This window comes from Gymnodraco acuticeps, unplaced genomic scaffold, assembly GCF_902827175.1.
Source record: "Gymnodraco acuticeps unplaced genomic scaffold, fGymAcu1.1, whole genome shotgun sequence".
NCBI classification, from domain to species: Eukaryota; Metazoa; Chordata; class Actinopteri; order Perciformes; family Bathydraconidae; genus Gymnodraco; species Gymnodraco acuticeps.
This window is the reverse complement of record NW_022990559.1, coordinates 1698575-1721080: the sequence shown is the minus strand read 5'-3', so window position 1 is coordinate 1721080 and position 22506 is coordinate 1698575. Positions and strand designations below refer to the sequence as shown.

General features: G+C 40.1%; 1 protein-coding gene across 1 annotated transcript in view; it reads left to right on the top strand.

Annotated features, from left to right (window-relative positions):
* fstl5 (follistatin-like 5) overlaps positions 1-22506 on the top strand; it is a 200649-nt gene that overhangs the window by 170546 nt on the left and 7597 nt on the right. The window contains exons 11-15 of the mRNA XM_034227644.1: positions 319-345; positions 578-696; positions 11185-11334; positions 15195-15302; positions 18890-19014. Coding sequence (XP_034083535.1) covers positions 319-345; positions 578-696; positions 11185-11334; positions 15195-15302; positions 18890-19014 — 529 coding nt within the window. The remainder of the gene's footprint in view (positions 1-318; positions 346-577; positions 697-11184; positions 11335-15194; positions 15303-18889; positions 19015-22506) is intronic.

The following is a 22506-nucleotide window of genomic DNA, read 5'->3' as shown; positions in this document are numbered from 1 at the left end:
GTATTTATTAGTCTATTTTTATGTCTCTCAGCATACTTGTGTTACAGCAAAAACCATAAACGCTTTACAGTACTTGTATTGTGTTGACTGCACTCCGTTTTCCAGTGTTTGGTATCAAATTATTTCCAAGCAGAGGGCTCTATCGATTGTTTGTTGCACGAGGTGTGGTGTCAGAGAGACAGTTTCCATAAAACTTTAATGCGGCCCGCTCTCCTCTTTGCCTCAATAGGAGTTAGTGTTCGGGTAGCTCTCACAAAGGGACCCCATTGATTCTTGCATTGATTTTTAACCACGCTTTCCTCTTTTTCTCCCTCACAGTGGCAAACATTTTGTGGCGAGAAGAAGGTACGTCTAGACTGCTTCTGCTTCACTATAGGATTCATTAAACTGAGTTAATTGAATTTTTGTAATAGGGTTACTGAACTGTGATGAGGGGGATTAAATGATTTGATGCTTTGAACGTAGATAACAATGTTGTCGGCTTATTTCCGTTGCAAATGTTCACACTGTGCAGTCTCATATGCTATTTTGGGGTCTTCACAGTGTGTGACAAGGCTGTTTTTGCTTTTTTGTTCAGGTCTCGGCATTGGAAACATGTTCTATGTGTTCTATGAAGACGGTATTAAAGTCATTCAGCCTGTGGCGTGTGAGATACAGCGACACATTAAGCCCAGTGAGAAGCTGCTAGCTCTGCAGGTGAGTCAGCTTTTTCTTTTTTTATGTTTTAAAGATGAGTTAATAATAATAATAATAATAATAATACATTGTATTTGAAAAGCACCTTTCATTGCTAAAAGCAATCCCAAAGTTTTACAAGAGGCATAATGGAAAGAAACACAAGTTTAATAAAAAGGCTTTTTTAAAAGAAAGGTTTTTAGGCCTTTCTCTCCTATTGTCTTCGTTCCCCCCTTACTTTGGTGTCCGCGGTCAAATTCTACCGGTCCTGTTTTAACTGCTATTACATTACAGTTGTTCTCGATTGCTAACACACATTTGTTTTTTAATTGCTCAGTTTCTCAGAACACTAAACACAATTCACAAAGCCCCACACCCAACTGCACTCAAAAATACATAAACACTTACCTATTGCAAACTTTAGCACCAAATATTGTTTGACCACCCAACTACACACTGCTGAGCATACTCTAAAGCAGTGGTTCTCAAATGGGGGTACGTTGGACCCCTAGGGGTACGTTGGAGTACTGCAGGGGGTACGTGAGATTTATTTTATGTTAATGAAGAAGGAAAGGAAAAAAAAGACCAATTTTAGGAAAAGTAACGAAGTTTGTGGGTTTTATATTAACAGAGTTACATATTTCAAAACGCGAAGTGTAATAACTGCAGTGGCCTCCCTGTTACTCAGAATGACAAAGATCCTCAGTGAAGCCCAAGCACATGTTTCACTACATTGTAATTACAACTTATTAAAAAGATCAGTTCAAAGCAAATAATGTCGTCTCAGTGTTATCGCATGATGTTAAAATTGGTTTGCCATGAATTTAGTGATGGATTGTAAACATTTGAAATGTAGCATTTAAGTGTTTCTCAGTTACAAGGTTGTTGTTTTAATAAATCAGACACTGATGGTGCAGCACTGTACTGTACCTCTTTATATAGGCTTTCCCCCTAACAAATAGTTTTGCGCTGATCAGGGGGTACTTGGCTGCATTTTCTTTTCAAAGGGGGTGCATTATTGAAAAAAGTTTGAGAACCACTTTCATCTGTTATGGGCTATGCTCTGCACATAGAGGTTTCTGCGGAGAAAGATTGCTTGAGTTTACAGACATACAGTAAATGAAGAAAGGAAAAAAAATCACATTTTATTCAAAGATAACATTGTGCAACATCTCAGCACATAGCTACGATGCTTCGGATCTCTCTAAGTGTGATGGCGTTGTTTGCCAAAACCCAGTTTGTAACTGCTGCTTCCTGTGCCTCATTGCCTCACATCTTAGCCTTCCACCTCTTCTTTTGTCAGTCCTTCAGATAAACAACAAAGACATAGTGGTCGGTCAGTGTCTGTGTTGCATAAAAGTAAGTTTACCTCAGTACATTGTGCAGGACTTGTGTACAGTTATAGTATGCAACATGCCAACAATTCAATTACAGTAATGAAGTGTTTCACACAACAGATATAAGCACTAATGAAATGAATTATGCAGAGCTACAAACTGGTAACTAACCAGTTTTCAAGTCTAAGTGTCCGGATTACAGAGGCGACAGTACATCGGCTTAGATTAGGCTGAACCCTCTGTCCAGCCTCTCATCGTCAAACCATGGTTGATAACATTTCATTTAATTAGAGTATTCTTCTTTGTCCACGTCCTCTCCCTCCAGCTCTACCTCTACCTCTCATTCCTCCTCCTCTCACTCTCACCCCACCTCTTCCTCCTCCTCTCACTCTCACCCCACCTCTTCCTCCTCCTCTCACTCTCACCCCACCTCTTCCTCCTCCTCTCACTCTCACCCACCTCTTCCTCCTCCTCTCACTCTCACCCCACCTCTTCCTCCTCCTCTCACTCTCACCCCACCTCTTCCTCCTCCTCTCACTCTCACCCACCTCTTCCTCCTCCTCTCACTCTCACCCCACCTCTTCCTCCTCCTCTCACTCTCACCCCAGCTCTTCCTCTTCCTCTTGCTTCCATGTTGGCTTCCATTGTTGCTGTAAGAAAGTACTCACCTGTGGTCTTTTTATAGTGCTAACATCCTGATTGATGAGCCAACAATTATGCTATCAGGTGTTTGGTCAGGTGGAACGTGTTTCTTGATCATTGGTCCATGTGTGAGGCATTTGAATATCAGTGTTTTAAACCAGCTAACACGTGACTTTATGTCAGATGCCTGTGTCTTACGTGGAGAAACGTGTGCAGTGGTTTGCACAAAGTGCCATGTTGATTTGCAAATTGTGTGAAAAGCTGAAAACGTGTTTAGAGTTTCGGAGATTTGAGCCGATGTTTTGCTCTTTGAGTGTCAGTTAAAATAATTGTGCTTTATGTAGAATTTTAGTGTGTTAGCAATCGAGAAAAACTGTAACACAAAAAACATTAATCATTCTCCAAATTGAATTTAACACCCTTTCAAACTGTACATATTGTATCAGACTACTGGTACACATGAAAAACTGCAGTACATACAGTATACAAAGAATAGACACTGAACATGTATTGCGTGTGCCAGGTGTGATCCATGTGGGGGGATGGGCACATACTGTAAGAGCGGGACAACGACACGTGTGTGTGTGTGTGTGTGTGTGTGTGTGTGTGTGTGTGTGTGTGTGTGTGTGTGTGTGTGTGTGTGTGTGTGTGTGTGTGTGTGTGTGTGTGTGTGTGTGGCCTAGCATTACTATACTTGTGGGGACCTAAATCCGTTTACACAGTCACGTGTGGGGACTCGCCTCCCTTATGGGGACACATTGGAGGTCCCCATGAGGGGAATCATTAATTTTAGGGTGAAGACTTGGTTAGGTTTAGTGTTAGGGTAAGGCATGTGTTGGTTATGGTTAAGGTTAGGATAAGTCTCCAGGAAATGAATGTAAGTCAATGTAATGTCCCCTGAAGTGTGTGTGTGTGTGTGTGTGTGTGTGTGTGTGTGTGTGTGTGTGTGTGTGTGTGTGTGTGTGTGTGTGTGTGTGTGTGTGTGTGTGTGTGTGTGTGTGTGTGTGTGTGTGTGTGTGTGTGTGTGATGCAGATGGTTACTAATTCCTTTTATTTATGGCGGGAACACCATGGGTGTTACAAAGTTGACTAAATCATCCAAAATCCAATGAAAGTGGTGATCAGCGATTTTGTATGTTCACATGTCTACTGTGAAGGATATCATGAAGCCTTAATGCAATTGAAAGTAAAACAAAAAAGGTATGATTGATGAAAGTAGTAAATCGGTCAGATTGAGGGTTAAGGTTGTGTTTATAGTGATTCTTCTGAACTGAAATACCTTCTGTGTAAATGGAAGCTGTGAGGAGCCCTTGACATAAATCATCTTTTACTGATGTTATTCTTTCCATATCTTACTGTTTATTTTATATTATTTTAAGTTAACAGGAAACACAGCAGTCACCTGGTTCATTGAACTTGTGTTTTTGATTATCAATCTTCATTATTTCAAGTTAGTTTGTTATTAGTCACATTCTACTCATTTGGTTGGATTTGGTTTGGTACAGTACCCATGATCCTCAGCTGTTATGGTATATCAATAAATCCAGATAGAGGTTCATCTTTTGTTCACTGGAGCTAATTAATGTAAGAATAACCTTAAAACATGTAAATAATTGTTCACGCCTTCCTAATTTTACTTCAGGTTTTTTTACAAATCATACTTTAACATGTCCCCTCTTTTACTCAGGCATACAACCGACACGTTAGCTCTGATTGTTTTTAACCAACATCCTGTTTGTGATTCTACAATTTCTGTCATTTCCATTAAGCAGTTTAGGCTTTCACCTCATTTTTGTTTTGCTTTTATAGCCAACAACAACAAACTCTAATTAACCCACAGTACGCTACCTGACAGCTGAAAGAAAGGTTTGCAGCATAAACACATGTTTTCTTGGGAGTTAGTGGAGAGTGAATATTAGGTTGTAACACAGCTGTTTGCAGACAGGGGGAATACGTGTCAATGATCTTGTTATTCATTTGTTCAAGACTGGTGCTTTTGACTTTTCTATTTAGCTTGACAATTCCCTTGGAAAGTGTCACTAGTATTCAAGCATTATACTCAACATTATATCAACACACAATGAACAGCACATTTACTGCTTAAACCCTGAAATATGGATATCTTAAGAAAATCAGACAAGCATTTGTAACATAATCTGTATCTAAGAAATCAGTGCGCAAAACACATGGACATCTTTCTTGTCCAAAGAAATTGAATTATTGATGCTTGGCAAAAACTCCCCATTACAATCTTTATTTCATTGCATTAGAAAACCTTAAAAGAACCAGATAATCTTGAAAAAATGAGCGATCAACATTGGTGCGAGCTGGCATTAATCAGAAGTCTACATGTTGCACTATGAAGCAATACATACTAAAACATTTATGATAAATCCTTTTCTTTTACGATGAACCACTGTGAGTAAACAGTTAACTGGGAATGGTGAAATATGTTAATGTGTGACCGGTGTGATTCATTATCCGCTGGCCTTGACGTGCGTCCTGTTGGCTGACCCAGTAACAGCTACTGAAATCAATCATGAGCGTCAATATAGTTTATACTGGAATTCCTATTCTAATGCAGCCGGTCTAGGTAAAGACTCAGCGTCCTGACCTAGAAACGCCTTGCTATTACACTGTAAATGTAGTCACAGCCTTTAAACATCATGCCAATAGCTTAGAGCATACAGATATGATTTGCACACAGAAAAAGTGTTTTATTTATTGAGAGAACCTGCATGATCTCTATCTGTAAATTACATTACATGTTACTTGTTAGACGCTTTTATCCAAAGCGACTTACATACTCAATACTGTGGGCAATCCCAGCAGGAGCAATTTGGGGTGAAGTGTCTCAGGGACACAACGACATGCTGACTGCAGTGGGGTTTGAACCTGTGCTCCCCTGATCCGAACACATACGCACAACCCACTGCGCGTAAATGTGTTGAAGTGCAATGAATGTGTCATGATTTGTTTGATATGATGTCAACGAGTTTGGAAATCTTTATACAAATAGCTCATTAGGGTGTGGCACCATTTACCACATAGAGTAAGAATATATTCTTTAATGAAAATAATGTATGTTGTGGTCTACAAGTCAAATGACATGTTCCTTTGTGGATTTAAGGAATGTGTGGTTTTCATCAAACAGAGATGAAGGATATAGAACATAGAGAAAACAATTATAATACTAAAACACCAAAGTGCTATGAAACTATTCAAAACTATTTGAAAAATGGTTTTGTTTTTTTGTTCAGCTTTATGTAAAAAGGGGCTGCACACATAGGGTGTTGCAGACACACAATATAGACATTTAACTAAAATGTGTATGTTTTGAAAGAAGGGCTGCACAGAGAAGTCGGTGCAAACAGATACATAGTATCGAAATGTCACATTATAAAGTTGTTATTGTGTGTTGCCTGTTAAACAGTTAGCCCTATACACATCCAGCAGACCCAGAGCAACATTAGCATTCATTATGCACCTTGTTTATGTCCGCCTTGTAATTCCAACATTCTCTCTCTCACTCTTAGCGCTGTTTGTTTACGGTCTTCCCTTACTCCTGAGGGATATATCTGGCTGTTCGGTGGGTTTATCAGAATTATTATTTATATGGAAGCTGCTGCTGTTGATCGGGGTCAGACTGAACCAAACTTTTTAAAGTTTAACACCAAATTAATGACCTGAAAGATTCTAAAGTGTGCTGTGGATTTAAGAAGATCCATAGAGCTGGATGAAGGAGCTGAGAGGGTTTGTCATTACAAGCAACCCCTTTCTTCTAATGCGTAGTAAATGTTTCTGTACACTTTAAAACCATTGATTAGTGCAGATATAAAGTGGGAGCTTAATTATCTGCAGAGGTCTCCTCCTCTCCAAAACAAATGGTGAGAGCTGGTTAAACGAAAAATAGAGCAGTTGTGCTTCTTAAAAAATATGTGTTTTCCACGTGAACCGGTATGAGACAGCTACTAGCTAAAGGCCACATTTGCTCACGTTATTTCTCAATAAAATAAGAGTTTTCTGATGACTTAAATCTTACCTTGTTAAAAAGTAAAGTTATACTTGACAAGCATAACGAGGTCCAAAAAGGTAAAAAAAAGTACGCCCTTAAAGGTCCCATGTCATTTCTGCTGATCATATTTCCATTGTTGAGGTCTACTAGAATATATTTAAATTGTGCAATTTTCAAAACTCACATTGGTTTCTCATACAGCATCTCTGTAAAGGATGTGTATTCACTCTCTGTCCTAAACGGCTTGTTGGAGCTGCTGCCCCCCCCTCCCTGTGAGCCCAGTGTGCTCTGATTGGTCGGGACGTTGCGAGGCTCGTTGCTGCGAGGAGCGGACAGGTTTCCGAGTCGGTGATACAGCGGGACACAGCGAAACTCATCCTGAGCACACACAAACACTCACAGCCGAAGTAAAAACAATAAGTGTGGCTTGATATTGAGAAAGAAAAAGGTTTATATAACGCTGTGAGAATGGGTCTGCGGAGAGCATTTCTCCGTCATCCCAACTCATCTATTACCAGCGTTCAGGGAGCTCTATGCAAGTCAATGGGGACTCCCTGTTAGTTAGCCAAGGGATCCTGGTGTGTGAGGTGCTCTGCGGATTGGTCCATTTGGGCCAATCCGGTCATTTGTTGTTGATTTGGGTATTCACACATCACAGAAACCAGGAAGCAAACAATGGAAACTGAGAAACCCCAACGAGGCGTTCTGGGGCAGCATAGACAGGTATTTTCTGTGTTAGAGTTTTACTCGCTACAGGGTGTACTTTGAGGGTTTGTGACTCTGCAGACCGTTTACATGCAAACCTTCATAACAACAAGGGGACGGGTAATAACCGGAAAAGCATGACATGGGCCCTTTAAATAGATTTCGTTTTTCTGGGTTTGAAATGTGTTATATATACATTTGGAATAATCTAAGTTTAAATCAACATCTTATAAAACATAAGACTAGTTTTGTTTTTGTAATGTTCATGCAGAAATGTGATATATTACCCGTATAATGTAATCACTAATTCAGCCGACCTGATTTCCCCGGGCAGATCGTCACAAGTTCTTCTGTCTCATATTGCTAGCTCCAGAAAACGAAGCCCAGTGGACTCGAAGGCCACCGTACACTGGTGTGTTTGTTATTTAAAGACCACAGGCAGTCAGAGGGGGTTTCACCTCTCAGAGGAGTCTTTCCACCCGGCCTCCCCCACCAAAACACAGTTTATCCCCAAAGCCTCTTAGCAGAAAAATATTCAAAGCGAGTCGCTGATGGATACCTGTTAGATTTACATGTGTTCTTGAACGGACGCTTTCCCCTGAGCAGCTTCCCATCCAGGAGCCGGCTGCTGATTGGATGGCTGTTATACATGAAGCGATGCCATGAATGCACAACAATCAGCGGAGCGTTCCTCCGAGAGGTGTTCTTGTATTAGGATATCAATCACTGCGAACGCTGTGATGCCAGCTCCAGTTCTGTCATGTGGGGATTGCTTCACGAACACATGGAGCTCACGTTTCCTCCATCACTGAGGAGCATTGATTGATTTGTTTATGGTAATAGCACAGCCAATCCATTATCCTTAAGTACCATATAGAGTGTTTTACTGCGATACACACAGTAGCGGGAAAAACACTGTGATGTCCAATTGTGTTAAAGTCGGTCCGGAAGGTATATTTGTCTTTCATCCCTCTGTGACCGATAAGAGGCGTACATGTTTTCAAGCTGCCACAGCATTGTGTGGAGTCCTGTTTTGATGTTCAAAGGTTTTCTTTATTAGTCAGACATTTGGAAGTATTGTGGGTATGTATTGAAAATGTACAATGTTAGCCTGGCCTCATAAAAATGACTTTCCCAAAACCTACATCTAATCAAATCAAAGTGCAGGGAGGAGGTTGGGGTGGATGAGAGGGTCCTGTGTGCAACCAGAAGTCGGCTTCCTAACGTACGCTTTAAGCCACACCCTCATGTTATACTAAATCTAAGTCGTTTTGATGAGGTTTTGTTTTGATTCAATTTACAACGTGTGTTAAAAATGAAACTCGAAACGCAGTCTATAATGCAGATTCATTGTAGGAAAAGGTTTGCATTATGATCATTTAAATAAAAATAAAAATACAGCATAATTGTACCTTTTTAAATTTCATTTGTGTTGTTGTAGCTTAACCGAAATAAAGTGCTCTTACTTTAGTTTCTTACCCATCAATTTCAACAGAAGCTTTTTCTGAGCTCCTAATTTTTCCATTGTGGTTCACAATTGAGTATAGAACAAAAAAAGAAAGAAGAATCAGGGTGTAAATCTATAAACAATGATCGTCGTGTACATAGCCTTCTGTCTGGTAATTATGTATTGGATTAGGGTTATTTAAAAATGTGGTTATTAGGGTTGTAAGCTTAAATTCCAATTGAGTTGTCAACCATTTGACAAACAGCACATGCTGAAATATTCTGAACCCGACACATCCCATCATACTGCAAGTTTACAGCAGTTTGGATCGAGACGTTACAGAAACACCTTTAAGAAATAAAAGCGAGTGTTGCTGCTTTTAAGTTCCTCTTTCTGACATTTGAGATGTTGCCGTTTCACTTTTTACCGCAGTTTCCCTCCCCACAGATGATGTTGTTGATGTGGTGTGACAAATATATTAGTGCTACAAATCATCCAGTGGCATAGCTGGGGAGAAGCAGAAAACATTATATTTGTCAACACAGCTCTTTAAATATCATCACATTTACAAGTGAGAGCAATATAAAGCAGTAGTTTATACGCATTTGTGATTTCTTTCTTCCAAACAATACAATGCAGCATTGTGCTTTCCCTGGCATGGTTCCAGTGCTGCATAATGCCGTATGTGGTATGGATTAAAGTGAATCCATGAAATACACACAGTGCTTTTTTTCTAAGGACATTTCCATAATAAAGGGAAAATAATAGGCCTACATGCATTCTTTAGAAGCTGTCAGTCACCACATGAATCATATACATGCATTTCCCCCACACATTTACAGACGTAACACCAACAGTGAAATATTACAGCCGCCTCCGTTCACACCCTCAGCTGGGCATCGATTTCTCTCTTCTTGAGGTGCATAAAGTCAGAGATGTAGGCCTACAGCCAAGTAGCACAAAATGGCCACAGCGTGGGACTGCAGGAGCTTCACGGAGTCTCAACGAGCAGTGACTCAACGATTACTTCAGCCGGAGCAGGGATTTCTGTACTTTAAAAACAGACCTTCCTAACTTGTTTGAGCTCTAAAACACTAACAGATGGTGCTACAAATGGACACTGTTGACATTGTTGTGAAGCCAAAAATGCCAAAGCACTGCCATCGTTTAGTATTCTGAACAACACCACATCTCTAGATGTTAGTGTTGCATGCCTTCCCAAATTAACCTTCCTTTCAACGGATAAAACATAAGCAGGGGGTAAACCAAAGAAGATAGTGCTGCGTTAATTAATTTAAAAAAAGCTGCAGTGTCATCTATTGAACGTCAAACAACAACAAAAAGGTCCAGAGATTTTCTTTACTTTCACTTGGCAAAAAGGACAGTAAAATAAAAATATGTGTGGCTTTAGGACATCCACAGAGAGGACAACAATCTGAAACAATGGGTCAGTCAGTCATTACATCTGTGGGAAAACCCTCATCACAGGTTAATTAGGATGCTAATGAGGTCAATCGTCAAAGTAAACTGTTATAATGTTAAAAACCTCACATCACACTCGGGTCATTGGTCCACTCCTCCACCGACAGACTGATTGGACATCAATCCCCTGTGATATCACTTTCAATCTTCACCATGTTTTGACACTAATCATTGATCCTTAATAACATTGTTAAATGGTTTGCATGAGAGACTAGTGAGCACCATATTGTTAATGTTTTTGTATCCGACTGGCAAAGACCTCAGAAACTATATTTACCGGCAGTCAAATGACAGATATTTTCACCCAAAAAGGGGTCAGAGCCCTGATGTAGAGGGAAAGTACCCAGATGGATTGCTTTCATATGGCTGTTGTCGCCCTGTGGAAAGTCATTTGACTGTGAGGTTGTAAATATGGAAGAAAGAGTTCATCCTTCAATGCCGGAGCACTCTATTCATCCTTCCTGGCCCAGCAGCTCGCTAAATCGTCCTACAGGGTCTGAAGGTTTGTTTAACCAGGGGGAGGAGGGGGGGGGGGGGGGGGAAAGCTCCAGAGACAGAAGGCCAGTTGAGGTTCTTGTTAGCCGGGAACGTGAGAGCTGCCAGGACTCAAAGCTGAACCGTCGTATGCAGGCTTTGTGCCGTGTGGACTATATATGGACAACTAGCAGCGATTACAGAGATTTTTCAGCACCCTGCAAAGCTCATTTATCTAAGTTGCCAAGATAACACGACTCACATCAGCACGGGAGATAAGACCGCTCGTCGTAAACAACACAGAGTAACGTCTGGATGAGGATAATTGTTTTTTAATGAGACGTGTTTCCCTGTGATATGAAAAACAATTAACTGAGAATGTGTGTGTGTGTGTTTTGTTCTTCCAGGAGGAGGTGTGCCCCACCTCGCCAGGAGAGGAGGTTCAGAGGTGTGTGTGGTCATCAGCGGTCAACATCAAGGACAAGTTTATTTATGTGACGCAGCCAACCTTGGATCGAGTGCTCATAGTTGACATCCAGTCTCAGAAGGCTATCCAGGTACTGTTCGGGATAAATTGGGAAACAAGGTCCATGTCAAATTTGTCAGCTCCGCACAACAATGTTTGATGATGGAGGAGTTTTTTTAGTCTCCATATGGGTAAAAAAAACTCAAGGTTGAAGGAGGAAAGTGTATTATTTCTCTCCATCTTATTCTAACAATCTAACCAAAAACTCCCATATCTTCCCACGGCCACATTTCTTAAACACAACATTGAAGGAATGAAGGACACTGTTTTCACAAAATGGTCCCCTTTGACTCGAGGATTCATTTTTGATACAATACATTATCCTTCACTATGATTTGAGAATGTTGAACTGCTTGCTCAAACTTTTACTAAAAATGCACATCAAACTTTGTATTTCTTGGAACAGCTTGCACATTGGTTACGCTTGCACTTAAAAAATTCTACTTGTTTTATAATTTAGTAGGATCCTCATAAATAAGAGTGAGTGCTGTCGTGTGCTGCAGACATGGAGGTTGACTTAAAACGACACATAGCTAAATAATCTTACATTTTCTTTCAGTTCCTGCTAATGATATCAGATTAGAGGCTCTACCTGATACTGATAGATGTCAACATGTTGTTGTCATTAAGCGCTGTTCTTATTTGCAACCTTTCCGAAACAGCTTGCCTTTTTTAGCAATGTAGAAAAACAGCAGCATGAACGTTTTTAATCTGCAATTTTGCTGGTTTAAATATCAACATGTCACACTAAAATCAAGACCTCTAGTATTTGGACCTTACGATGCATAACGTCCCCTTTTATTACAACGTGTGATGTACATTTAATCATGATTTTACATCTGCTGACACATTAACCAGGCTGCCACTCAATAATTATCTATTGTTAAAATGTATTTGATATATAATTGTATTTACCTCCACATTTTGACCTTATGAATTTAATATAATAATGTAAAATTAATTCAGGTTTGATAAACCCCTACACTAGTTGGACACCAGATTACAGGATGTTGTCTCATCAGGTTCAACATCTATTGGATTTTTCCGCATTATAATGTGTTTTTGTTTTCCACTCCAAAGCCCTGTAAGGGTATCGATCTGGAGTCCTGTTTATCCAGCTTTAAGATCCGTTTTCCATCCGTTAGTTCACCTGCTCACCCCTGACCTGACCGGTTTTATACTTACCGCTGAAGTCAGGACCTACACTTAACCGCCCCATCGATGTGGTAACCAAGTAACCCCAAGACGCACGGATACAGTAACCTGGCAACCCTTCATAGATATTTTAACAACTGCAGCAAGAAGCAATTCCTCTAACTCCCTGCAGCAGCAGCACCATTTATTTTCCTGAGGGAATTTTATATGTGCGAGGCATTCTCAGGAAGGAGCTCCTTCCCTACATGGGTGTGAGTCATAGGCGGAGCGTGAGGCTCAGGTTTGGGAAGGCTAAATAATTATTTTGTACCTGACGATGCCCGCCTATGGCGTCTATAGAAAAGAGATCAACTCAGTGAAAGCACCGCCTGCTGACCAATCAGAGCTCAGTGTGCGGAGTTTACATCTCTCAAGTCATATTACAGGATAAAGGAAATACAGTTTAAACTGCCGTATGCAGAGAAGACGCCGACGTGTCGCACTTATCATTCATATCACATCACCAATCAGATCATCGATCATATAATATCATAATATATCATATATATATATATATATTATAAAAACAATATTTCCGTCTGAGTCAGCTTCTCGAGCCGTATCTGGCCGTGCAACACTTACATTGTCACACATACTGTATGCAGAAGTATTATTTTAAGCAACACATTAAGTTGACGAAACACTCACATGTAATTAAAGTCAGATCCACTCGTGTCTTATATGGGGCAGTGATATCATAAAACTGCTGTACGCATTGATTCAAACACTGTAGTTTATTTATTTTTTAATAAATAAAGTTGTTCTGTATTCTCCTTGCAGGTGCAACTCTGTGGCTTGTATCCTGGATTATATGTTTAAGTCATGGATGTTTAAAGTTCATATTTGTCTAATATTAGTTTACTTTTCATTAATGAAGTATGACGCTTGTCCCTGTTTGTGATTGGTCAAATGTAGCTAACCCCGCCCCTTTCACGTGAACGCGCTCTCAGCTGGAGAGAGAAAGGCTTGATTTATCGAGTTGATAACCAGCGTCGTCGGACCGCTTAGCGAGATCTCGTTTGTTAGGGTTAGTTAAGATAACTCAAAGATATCCAGGGTCTGTTGAACTGGCTTCGTAGTACAGGGCACAGGTGGCTGCATAGCAGCGCTAATGTCAAATACACAAACATTATAGGGTACATTATATTTTTTATTTTACCAGGATGCAGTGACACAAATAATTGGGAAGGCTTACCCTTCCCTAGCCTACAGCACCTGGTGTCAGTACATTTCAGGGAGTGCCATGGTAATCCAGGGCTGCACAGATCCCTGCAGATGTTCCTGACACCGTGTTGGTTTACAGATTGCCAGCCTCTCGGGGACCTGCCAGTAAACAGGTTGGCTCCCAGAGACTGTCACAGGCTCATTATTCAGGTGCCTGGAGCTTTAGCTTCATCGCATTATATTAGCAGTTGTTAATTAACCACCTGAACCCGCCTTTCGTCTGGAATAGCACGAGAGACACGAGTTTTGGTTTTCCAGTTCCAGGTTTCACTGAATTATTAATATGATTGACGTGCGTAAAGTCATAATAATGAGAAAATAGCAAAATAGCATCCTGAAATTTGTAACTAATTAAATGCTCGGTGAAGACTTTTTTTGAATGAGCAGATTGTATTTTTTGCATGTTATTACCAATTAATTGCAAAATGCACACGGGTAAATGTTTGACGGCGCTGTGATGACTCATTTGACTGCCGGACTCTTCTTCGCTGTCAGATCGTAAAGTTACACAAACATATGGGATGCGGATCTTCATAATCTTCCTCAGCCAGAAGAAAGTTGTTACATTATATTACATTACATTGCATTTAGCTGACGCTTTTATCCAAAGCGACTTACAATAAGTACATTCGACCAGGAAGACACAACCTTGTTAGTGAAGAGAAAAGAACAGGAACACCTGTTCCCTCCGATGACTACATGCTCAGAGATTAGTTAGAATTCAACAGATATCCTCATCTTATGTGCAATAAACCTCTGAGGAGCTGTTAGCGCTCAGTGATACAATATATATTTTGCCTAGGTAAACAATACTATTAGTGCTGCGAAGCAAACAGCAAAGAAAGGATTGTGGGAATACAGGCTGGCAATAATTTTCTTTTAAAAAAGATGATTGCTTTCTCTCGCTGTTGTTAGCATGCTTGTCCCCTGTGATCTGCCTATTCTCTTTGAGCTGTCTGCTTTCAGGTGGACATAATGCATGAGGAGGGTTTTCTGTCACATGCGACTCATCCATTGTTCTCTCTCAGAGTATTGCCGCCGTGTGTCGGATAAATACTGAAAGCCATTATTTCAGTGGTGAAGAAATTGTGTCTGTCACCACTTGATTTGCTATGCAGCTTGACAGCAAAAACACCTTCTACATAAAAAGCCCACCTCCACACAGCCTTGTTAAAGGAGCGCCGCTCCTGTCAACCCCTGATGCATTAGTCTGCAGGAAAACTTTCCAAAAGCATTACCACTGCACATCAAAGAAGGATCTCTTCAAAAGCAAAGTCTAGATTGCCTTGAATTGTTATTCTGTGGACCTGCTGTCTTAAAAGGCTCAGTTTGGTTTGATTTGATCGTGTGTGTGTGTGTGTGTGTGTGTGTGTGTGTGTGTGTGTGTGTGTGTGTGTGTGTGTGTGTGTGTGTGTGTGTGTGTGTGTGTGTGTGTGTGTGTGTGGGGGTGTGTGTGTGTGTGTGTGTCATCAGACTTTCAGCACCGACCCTTATCCCGTGAAGCTTCACTACGACAAATCTCATGACCAGGTGTGGCTGCTGAGCTGGGGAGACGTGGAGAAGAACTTCCCCACTCTCCAGGTGAGTCCACAATTTCCTGAATAAAACCCCCACATGATATGTATACAGTATCTCTGCAGAGACGTATCCCTGTGAAAAGGCAGAGAATTAGATACTCAAGCACTGATATGATGACGTTCAGCATTGTCAGGATTTGATCAAAAGCTCATTTGCAAAGGGCTGGAATATGTGTGTGTGTCTTCTTGACAACACATCACAAAATATGTTAATTATTTTCACGAGTGATAACACATTTCCATCACAGCCAAAGTGATGGCTTTAGATTGCAATGTCCTACAAATATTGAAAAACTCAAATGTTTCAACTGATTCACCATCTAGTGCTGTTAACAATATCAAAATGTTGAATTCTTTATCAAGGTCAAGCCATTGGAAACACAATAATCAGCTAATTAAATCTTACTTAACATCAACAATAAATCTTTCGTTACAAGTATTAATCAGAAATTGAACTAGCTCAACTAGCCTGTGAAAGATTTTAAACGAATGTCAACAATACTCAAAACGTTTTACATTAAAAGTCTAAGGGAAGAGTTTATTGCTTAGGAAATAGAAAAGTCACATTTTAATGATTGTGTAGGTGATGTGGAAATGGACACTTTACTGATCTAACAAGACATCAGGTAAACATGGAGGAGGGTTTGATTTTGCATCAACTGAGGAAATGAAAAATAAAAGCCTGATTCTCTCTGGCACGGAGATAAACAAAGGACAATTTACTGCTAAACGCTAGAACATCAACAAGACCAATTACCCAGCATAGCGGTCCACCATAGTGGTCACATCAATGATAGCCGAACAGGGAAATACTTGAATATTTATATATGTTTCAGCAGGTCAAAAACATGGTTAGAAGTCATATAATGTTATCTAAATATTGGTGTAAACAACTTCTTGAATAGAAGAGTCACCTTCCTTACACTTACAGACTGTGTCACCCTGAGACAGATTTGAAGATCATGCTACAAATAGAATCAATAAATATGTAATGAAATGGTAATCAATTTCAAAATAAAAACATATTTTTCTTCCTCTGAGGGTCATCTCGATGCAGCTCGAGTGGTTTTACTTGCTTAGAAAATTCAGCTTTTCATCGCCTGCACAGAAATTCATAATGCAAGGTTTGGTCTGTGAAATTAGCTTTGTGCATTGTGGCACAATCAAAGCAGACCTGCACACCGATCACATGTCTGCTCCGCATGCACAAGTGTTATTAAAAAGTGGTGACAACAGCACACACTCTGAAGCTCACACACCTCAGAAATAAGGAAAAAGACTGAGGGCTTGTATCTCACATCAGAAATCTACATAATAGCAATAAATTAACTGGTCACTGCTTTTAAAGAATGACAATCTTACACGACATCAAAAATAATGACAAGTATTCCTCTAAGCTTATTTTAGCAAAACGTTTGAAATTGCTTCAAAAGGGACTCAAACGATTAAGTCATGACGTGTACTGATTTGAATAGATTACCATCATTATAAAAAACATTTCACATCAGTCGACAAGCGCTGATTACAATATCAAAATGATTTATTTACATAGACTCTGATATAAAGGTTTGTCAACAAAACAATGTAATAGTCATACAAACACAATGATTAGTTACATTCAATCTTTATTTTACCTGCAACAACTTTTTCTTAGCAACACAGGTACAGTTTATTTCAAATCACCCGAAAAATGACTGTCTTCTCAGGGAACTAACTATTAAAATGACCAGATTTTCCCTTTGTTCCAATATGGAATGAATGTTGCAGTAATCATTGCAGCCTCTCAGGGATTTCCAATCCTGGATTTGTTTGTCTTGCTTGATGAGAGGCGCTTAATAATCACTTTCAGTTCAGTGGGTAAATATTTGGAGAGTGACACATTTCCAATTGTTTAAGCTCCAGCACATTTGGCGTGAGATAAAGTGCTGATATCCATAGTGGGACAACAAAATATACAATTTAAAGAGGCCCTATTTATATGTTTCCGCTTTCCCTGTATAGAGTGTTATGTAGGTTTGTGTGCATGTGAATAGTCTGCAAAGGCTACAATTCTGTATGTAATACATAGCGCTTCTATTGGCTAGCGCTCCAACACATTGTGCGTAATAGGCTAAGAGGCGGGACATATGTAAAGCCCCTGTCACACTGTCCCGAAATTGACACCCGATGGACACACGATAAAGGAAATGTTCAAATTCGGCTGTGATCGTAGCAACATCGGGCCATTCGTGAGGGCATCTTAAGCCATCGTATGACCGCCGGTGGAGTTTCTCAGGCTCCGGCAGCAACTTCGTGAGCGGCAACTTCGTAAGGCACTCGTGAGGGCATCTTGTCAAATCGTGTCATCTTCGTGTTATCATCGGTGCATTCACCCTCACTCTGATCGGGGCGAATGCCCGATGGCACCGATGATAACAAGATGCCCTCACGATGGCCTTACGAAGGGCAAAATTGACACACGAATTCAACATGAAAATGAACCTTCGCAAGGTCCTTCGGCAATTTTTTGGCATGCCAAAGATTTTGCCACCGCTCACTAAGTTGCTGCCGGAGCCTGAGAAACTCCACCGGCGGTCATACGATGGCTTAAGATGCCCTCACGAATGGCCCGATGTTGCTACGATCACAGCCGAATTTGAACATTTCCTTTATCGTGTGTCCATCGGGTTGTTTTATTGCACAACAAAATCATGTAAATATATTATGTAAATAACCCAATTTGTGTTCTGTGAAACTAAAAAAGATATAATATATTATTTTGAAGGACAGTTGACAGGAAGTTGTTGTTGTTATGGAAACAACATTACGGAGAAAATGTAATATTTTCTACATATAACGACGGATAAAGTAAAGAACAAAGTCTGAAGATATCAGTACAGTATCATAGTACTGTAACATAATTGTTTTTGGGACTTTCATTGCAGTTGTATGTCTTAAATGTAATGTAAATGTTGCCTTCGTGTGAGGTTCGGGGCCATCTTCGTGCGAAATTCACAATTCCATAGTCGTGTGTCCATCGGGTGTCAATTTCGGGACAGTGTGACAGGGGCTTAAGCGGTTGACAAATCACAACAGAGCCGGCCAGCTAACCAATCAGAGCAGACTGGGCTCTGGTTTCAGACAGAGGGTGAAAAGAGGTGCTGCAGCACAGGCAATGTGAGAAAAATAAAGAGCTTTTTGAACATTAAAGCATGGAGACATGTCACAGTAGAGACACTAGATACTAATATGAACCTGAAAATCAGCAGAATAAGACCTCCTCAGTTATTTTTTAAGATATGTGATCATGATCTTTTCTAAGCTGTATGTTAATTACTGCTGATATATACTCCATTACATATTTTACCTAAACTCATTTTAAGTTGTTTTCTTAGCAACACATGATAACCTCATAATAATAACTCTCTTATCATGTAAATTACCTAATGAATGCCTAATTGTTCCTTTTTAACATTATGATATGTATATTCAACTACAACAACTCATAAGCTATAAGCTACAGTGTGACTTAAAGACTTAAACCTGCAGCACTGACTGTATTCATCACGCTCATATTTAACGCCCACCTTCTTCTTCGTTGGTGCTCACCAGGTGATCAATCAGGCCAGTGGGCGAGTCTCCCATCACACGGTTCACACGCAGCCCATCGGCAGACGCTTCGACCGGGTGGACGACTTCTTCCTCCCCGCCTCCAGCCTCATCATTAACCACATCAGGTGCGTCCGGCAGGATCCAAGAGCGCTGCTAATGCAAATTGATTTGCAAATTACATTCACCCCATTGGCATTTCATTCAATTTTTTTTTCTGCTAGACTCAATACTGTGATAATGATTTGGACGGGCATTTGGTGTGAAACTGAGTGTGTGTGCCGCTCTGTTACGGCGTTAATGGGAGTTTTTTGGAGAACGGCCCAGCGGTCGTCTGTGCTGCATAAACCGTAGCCAATCACCTGGAAAAGATCTAAAAATAAACCCTTAGTTACATTAGCTGTGGAATTAACTTTTTATATCCCATTTTAAAATCCAGAAGCCAGGTACTAACACTGATCCCCATAGAACATGTTCTTGATTAAAAATGTATCACATCGAAGAAACAAATCTATTTCTTAGAGCTGCTTTCGTGCACAATTATCCAAATAGACACAGAAAGGTAGTTTGAGTTAAGCTTCACACAACACTTGTTATTGTTTTGCTATCAGAATCAGAATAGTTAGATCTAAGGGATGAACACTTCCTCCGAGCGAAGGTTACAAAAATCAAAGCAACCTTCAACATAAGAAGCTTTCAGACGGATTAGGTGTTCATAAGACTGATCTTTAAGCCACAAAGACTACGGCTAATGCCTATTTTCTTCATTCATTTCTTAGTCTTCAAAATGTCAGGTCATAATGGCACATTTGCAGATATTTATTTGCCATTTTCTTTTTTGGTTTTCTTTTTGTGAGAAACCTGAGTGCTGTGAAGAATGTTCTCAGTGTTTGAGCACACTGCTGTAACCCGCTATGTTTCTAACACAAAGGTAGGCAGTGCAATTATGTTGCTAAGCACCATAATGATGAGTACATGCAGCAGTAACTCAGCTCTGCTCGTTTCAAAAGCCATGCAGGTTTGTGTTTGCTCGTTCTTTAAAAGTACATACACACACAGTTGTTATAAACTTTAAAACAACTGAATTAGACAGAATGTGAATAGCTGCTGGCATTTTTCATTTAAACATGATCAGAGACACATTGATTGAATCAATCAATCAATCAATCAATCAATGTTTATTTATATAGCCCAATATCACAAATGTTACATTTGTCTCAGTGGACTTTACAGTTTGTACAAAATATCAGTATGACAATACGACACCCTCTGTCCTTAGACCCTCACATCGTACAAGGAAAAACTTCCGAAGAAAACCCACAGTTTAAAGGGAAAAATGGGAGAAACCTCAGGGAGAGCAACAGAGGAGGGATCCCTCTCCCAGGACGGACAGACGTGCAATAGATGCCGTGTGTAAATTGAAAAGATAATACATTTGCAACATAGGTAGTCCAAATGTTTGGAAATGCATGTGTGATAATAGGAAGATGAATCCACGAGGATATCCATCCAGAACCTATGATCCAGGACCACAGCCACGACTCAAGATCCAGGGCTCGCAATCCAGGACACAGGACCGCAGGATCATCCATGACTCCGGATCCCGGCGTATATAGACACCAAAAAGAAAGACATTTGGGGAAGCTGGGTTAATCGGAAACATGAGAGTACACAGGTATAGACAGAGAGAAGGAAGAAGTAAGATGTCCCCCGACAAACTAAGCCTATATCAGCAAAACTAGGGGCTGAATCTAATCAGCCCTAACTATAAGCTTTATCAAAAAGGAAGGTCTTAAGCGCACTCTTAAAAACGGATAGGGTGTCTGCCGCCCGAACACAAACTGGAAGCTGATTCCACAAATGTGGAGCTTGATAAGAAAAGGCTCTGGCTCCCATTGTACTTTTAGAGACTCTAGGAACAACCAACAACCCTGCATTCTTGGAACGCAATGCCCTAGTAGGACAGTAGGGTATAATGAGTTCTTTAAGGTAAGATGGCCCCTGCCCATTAAGGGCTTTGTAGGCGAGAAGAAGAATTTTAAATTCTATCCTGTGTTCTATAGGGAGCCAGTGTAAGGCAGCCAGAACAGGAGTAATGTGGTCCCTTTTCCTAACTCTGGTTAGTACACGAGCTGCAGCATTTTGAATCAGCTGAAGCGACTTGACTGACTTCTTGGTACACCCTGATAATAAAGAGTTACAATAATCCAGCCTTGAAGTAACAAATGCATGGACTAGTTTCTCTGCATCATTTTGAGGCAAGATATGCCTGATTTTTGCAATGTTACGTAGATGGAAGTAGGCGGTCCTTGAAATTGATTTTATGTGGGCGTTAAAGGATAAATCCTGATCAAATATAACACCAAGATTCCTTACAGTCTCACTGGAGGCCAAATCAATGCCATCCATAGTTAGTATATCTTTAGATAATTTGTTTCGTAGATTATTCGGGCCAAGTACAATAACTTCAGTTTTGGTCGTGTTTAACATCAAAAAGTTTAAGGTCATCCACGTTTTTAAGTCCTTAAGGCAGTCTTGAATTTTATTTAGATGATTAATTTCATCAGGCTTGATTGATAAATATAGTTGAGTATCATCCGCATAACAATGAAAGTTTACAGAATGATTCCTTATAATATTGCCTAACGGAAGCATATATAATGTGAACAAAATAGGTCCGAGCACTGAGCCCTGTGGCACTCCATGGCTAACTTTGGTTTGCGTGGAAGATTCATCGTTAACACGTACAAACTGAGAGCGTTCAGATAGATAGGACCTAAACCAGTCTAAAGCAGTTCCCTGTATGCCAACTAAGTGCTCTAGTCTTTGCAATAGGATATCATGGTCGATAGTATCAAATGCAGCACTGAGATCGAGCAAAACAAGAATAGAGACACGTCCCTTGTCAGAGGCTATTAGAATGTCATTTGCGACTTTAACCAGAGCTGTCTCTGTGCTATGATGTGTTCTAAAGCCAGACTGAAAAGCTTCAAATAAATCATTGTTTTTTAAGTAATCACACAACTGTTTTGCGACCGCTTTCTCAAGAATTTTTGAGAGGAACGGAAGATTGGAAATAGGTCTATAATTGGCTAAAACCTCTGGATCGAGGTTGTGCTTTTTAAGAAGCGGTTTTATCACTGCTACTTTGAATGATTGTGGAACATAGCCTGATAATAAAGACATATTCATAATATTTAATAAAGAAGTGCTAATTAATGGAAAAACTTCCTTCAACAGCTTAGTTGGAATTGGGTCTAAGATACACGTTGATGGTTTAGAAGAGAGAATCATTGAATTTAATTGTTCAAGGTTTATGGCTGAAAAGCATTCTAGTTTACTATCGAGTGTAATATTAGAACTTACGTTTCCGGGAGCTGTTGATAACACTATACTGGTCAAAGGCAAGAGGTCATTAATTTTGTTTCTAAGAGTAACAATTTTATCGTTAAAAAAGCACATCAAATCATTACTACTGAGTGCTATGGGAATAGAAGGCTCAATCGAGCTGTGGCTCTCTGTCAGCCTGGCTACAGTGCTGAAAAGAAATCTTGCATTATTCTTATTCTCATCTATTAATGAAGAGTAGTAGGCTGCTCTCGCTTTACGCAGTGCTTTCT